This window comes from Ascaphus truei, chromosome 20, assembly GCF_040206685.1.
Source record: "Ascaphus truei isolate aAscTru1 chromosome 20, aAscTru1.hap1, whole genome shotgun sequence".
In the NCBI taxonomy this organism is placed as follows: domain Eukaryota; kingdom Metazoa; phylum Chordata; class Amphibia; order Anura; family Ascaphidae; genus Ascaphus; species Ascaphus truei.
Window position 1 is genome coordinate 21,262,615 of NC_134502.1, and position 4,315 is coordinate 21,266,929.

General features: G+C 38.5%; 1 protein-coding gene across 1 annotated transcript; it reads left to right on the plus strand.

The window, feature by feature from the left end:
- The first annotated feature begins 2,648 nt into the window (after positions 1-2,648).
- LOC142471023 (olfactory receptor 11A1-like) lies at positions 2,649-3,892 on the plus strand. Its single transcript, XM_075577821.1, has one exon. It carries the CDS (start codon positions 2,649-2,651, stop codon positions 3,582-3,584), a length of 936 nt encoding a protein of 311 aa, XP_075433936.1. The 3' UTR covers positions 3,585-3,892.
- The last annotated feature ends 423 nt before the right edge of the window (positions 3,893-4,315 follow it).

The following is a 4,315-nucleotide window of genomic DNA, read 5'->3' on the forward strand; positions in this document are numbered from 1 at the left end:
GCGGCAGCAGATTTGCAGAAGGAAATATCCCTTTGTGCTCAGAAGATCCTCTTCTTATATGTCACAGTCTTGCTCCAGTTTTGCAGCTGGGGAACTTTGTGATACCACCTTGTTACACATTATTACTATAAAGAATATTATAGTGCGTAAGCCCTAAGCTCAGCAATAACAACGTATAAACCATAAAGTTAGATTGTAGCAGGAAAAATGAAAATCATTGAAAAGTCGCAGAAAGAAGTAGTAAAAGCAGTAAGAATACGTTTGTGCATTAATAGGGTATTGATAGACAGGTTTACAAGATGTTCCCTAATTCAATGTTTTTATTTAGAAAGATTTTGTACAGAATTATTAGCGATTGGAGAAATTATCCATAAATTAGGCGAAGTATAATTACACTAAGAAAACATTTTCCAGCACCAATTTGTACACTGATCACACTGTGTGTGGTTACCTTACTGTAGTTCTACACCGATTTTATTTAATTTGATTTGATAAATATTGACATTTTAAGTGTTCCCGAGCATTGTTCGTCCACTCTTTGACGAGTAAAACGCTTTACAGGACTATCTAAATGACATTAAACTAATACAATAGCTCTGAGTAAATACATATCGAATTCTGCTGTTACACTGCAGGCTTAGCTAGCTGGCCAACTTTGTCCAGATAAATTAATACTTAGGTACAGATTGCATGTAATTAGGGGCTGTATATCTCCCCGATCTGAGAAGACCTCTTTTTGATACTTTATCCTGTTTAGACTTAGTGCACCAACCTTATTATTCATGAGGTACAGCGAGTATACTCCTGAGTTTTGTTTTTTTCTATCTCGTCCTAATGCAGAATATCAGAGTTTCCATAGGAGTCAGTGGCAATGTGAATGCAGAATTGTATTTGAAGAGTATTTAAATAGAAATGTTTAAAGTAAAACATCTACAAACAAAGGGATAGAACACATTGAAAACCCTAAAATGCAACTTTCTTTTCTTGTTAAATACTAGGACTGTACAAAGACCCGCCAATGCCCTTGTTACATTATTCCATAGATTGGGGATTGCAGTTCATGTTTCCATTGTCAGATTAGACCAAACTGGATGATAATCCCCTTTCTCAGTTTACTGTACAGATGTATCCAGTCTCATTGTTCTTAGAGATGACACAATAGACCCCGTTATAACTCAGAATATCATATACTGTAGTTCCAATAGGATCCAGTGGCAGTCATGGAGCAGAAATATCCCAACATATCCCAACATATCCCACCATATCACACCATATCCCACCATAGCCAACATAGCCCAACATATCCCAACATATACCACCACACACCAACATATCCGACCACATTCCAAGACATCCCAACATATTCCAACATATCCCAAAATAATGTATCCCAACATATCCCAACAGGAGAAACAATGGGGCTGGCTACATCTGTACATCTCACTGCAGTTATTATTTCTATTTTAAATTTGAATTAAACTGACATTATGTATATAATTTGGAGGTTTGAATTAGGACCCATTTACCAAAGGGAAGTTTTACCCCAAGTACCTTATCAATATATTTTATTATTTCCATACAAAATATTTGGACCATTGGGCAGCGCCACAATACGTGCACGTGCATTACATGTTCTACACTTCTGTCACCACAGGGGGGAGAAGAAGGGAATATTAGGAATACACAATAAGGGGAAATTACCACTGCAGCCTCATTTTCTGTAAGTGTTACACAGATATAGCCAGATTTACCCTCCCTGGAGCCGCGGGAAAAGGAAGGCGAGAGCCTCTGGCAGCCTCATTAACTCATTGATTTCCTACTGGCTGCCCACAGCGTTTCCCCCCATGACTGAGGATTCCTGCAGTCACTTCCCCCGGTCATTCTCTGGCCGTGGGGACAGTTACAGTGTATGAAACTGGGAGTATTATTTCCCCCCTTATCTCTGGGACATTCTTCTTGTTGTAAACGTAATTCCCTTTCCAATTCCTTAATAATTATAATATCTGTGTAGCTTAATGTTAGTTACTGATGAAGGGAAATCCATCCTTTTCCCATCCTCTGCACAACTTTTCTCAGAGAGGTGATGGGGGTGAGGTGGGAATCCTACTGGGGGGTGAAGGTACTTTTTGTGTATTTCTATGCAGCACCAACCCTATATGCAGATATACTATAATATACAAGACATAATACAGGGATAATAGTGCAAATAGGGATACATTAAGTGCATAATACATACAGTACAAGGCAATATTAGGGGGACAGAAGTCTATGCTTCAAAGAGATGACACAATGGCTATTACCCTTTAGATGTTGATGTGCGAGTCTTGGTTATATTAATGTGCTATGGACATGATTGTAAAGGTGACTTTTCAGACTGGTCTTGAAGTTGTATTCCTAACCAGACAGTTCACATTATCTCTTATCTTTTATAGCACCGTGTTTTCTGTGTTTGTCTCTATCCCAAATCTGTTTATATATCTGTATAAAAAAGATGTAAAATCTAACATAGAATAGATTACATTCTGTACCATTAATAGATCAGGAGTTTTTATGTCTTAATTATTTTATGTGTCTCAATACACACTTTTTCCTTGCAGCACAAGAACTGAAATTTAATATGAAGATCTCCTCTTCCTCATCATCCCACAATGCTCCGGGAGAATCAGACCACGGTTACAGAATTTCTGCTTCTGGGATTTCCAGCCATTCACAACTTCAAGATCTTACTCTTCTTAGTATTCCTTCTGATATACATTTGCACCTTAGCAGGAAATGTTCTTATCATTGTCTTGGTGTCAACCAATCACCAGCTTCGTACCCCCATGTACTTCTTTCTCAGTCACCTGTCCCTGTCTGACATCTTGCTAACCACAGATATTGCACCTAACATGCTATATGTAATATTGGCAGAAGGGGCCGTTATCTCTCTCGCTGGCTGCATCACTCAATATTTCCTATTTTCTGCCCCAGCAGTTGCTGAATGTTTCCTCCTTACAGTGATGTCTTATGATAGATACCTGGCCATCTGCCACCCATTGCGTTACTCTGCAATTATGGACTTTAAGCTTTGCTGCCAATTGGCTTTCTGGTCTTGGTTCTTAGGTTTTATGGCAACACTAAATATGGTTATTTTTGTTTGTTCTTTTCAATTATGTAACCCCAATGTCATTGATCATTTCTTTTGTGAAATGTCCATTCTCTTAGAACATTTTTGTTCAGACAGATTCATTTTGGACACTGTCGTCTTTGTTCTAGGAATTCCTGTCGTTGTCTTTCCATTTGTCTTCATCATTGGGACATATACCTATATCTTTCTCACCATCCTCAGGATCTCCTCCACCACTGGGAGACAGAAAGCCTTCTCCACCTGCAGCTCGCACCTGGCCGTTGTGTGCACATATTATGGGACACTATTTGCTAAATATGTGGTTCCATCGAAAGGACAGTCATTGACTCTAATGAAAATCACTTCTCTGCTGTACACAATCGCCACCCCATTATTCAATCCCATCATCTATACTCTAAGGAACAAGGAGATCCGGGAAACCCTGTGGAAATGTATCAGTATAAGGCTACACACATAGTTTGAGTAGCATGAGATAAACTACAACAGGTCAATTGTATCAGGCTGTGTTCAATACGGTAAAAATAACAACAATGTAAGATAGAGTAGATGAAGAAAAGATTCCTCTAATAAACTGTAGTTTTGCAGTTACAGTATATTGACATTAAGGTAAATATCCATCAATCAATGTATTTCAACACTCTTATTCTCCTCTAGCATTAGTGATAGATTTGGCCAGTGATATATGGAATTATAGAACTAAAAATATAACAAGAAATATAAACATAAATACAAATTAGAAGCTAACAAGTACAACTTAAAACATTCAGCAAACTTTCTTAATAGTACACTGACAGAGCCCTAATACACATTAGTAGTACTGTACTAAGTTCTGTACTCTTTGATAAAGGGCGCTTTAGCCTGAAACGCGTCAGAGTGTTTTTGCCTTTCCCCCTCTACACCATGTTCCAATAAAAACTCGTTTTTAACCCATATTTTTGGTCCTGGTCCCCTCCTTCTGCTGTGCACCGCTGCAATCTTTGGATTCTCTACTTTGCCTATACAACACTGCGTGATGCACGCACCAACGGAGAAGTGGCTGTGTAAGTGAGTATTGTTTCTTCCATTGTCTACCAAGGGGGGTTGCTGACCAGGAACAGTGCTGCAGGTAAGATTAACGAAGTCCGGTGAAGCAATATCAGGATTGTTTGATACTCATATCTATATTTGTCTTCAACCATATGGACATTA

What these genes read in the sequence shown, in the direction of transcription:
- LOC142471023 (XM_075577821.1), top strand. Translation starts at nt 2,649, where the DNA reads ATGCTCCGGGAGAATCAGACCACGGTTACAGAATTTCTGCTTCTGGGA.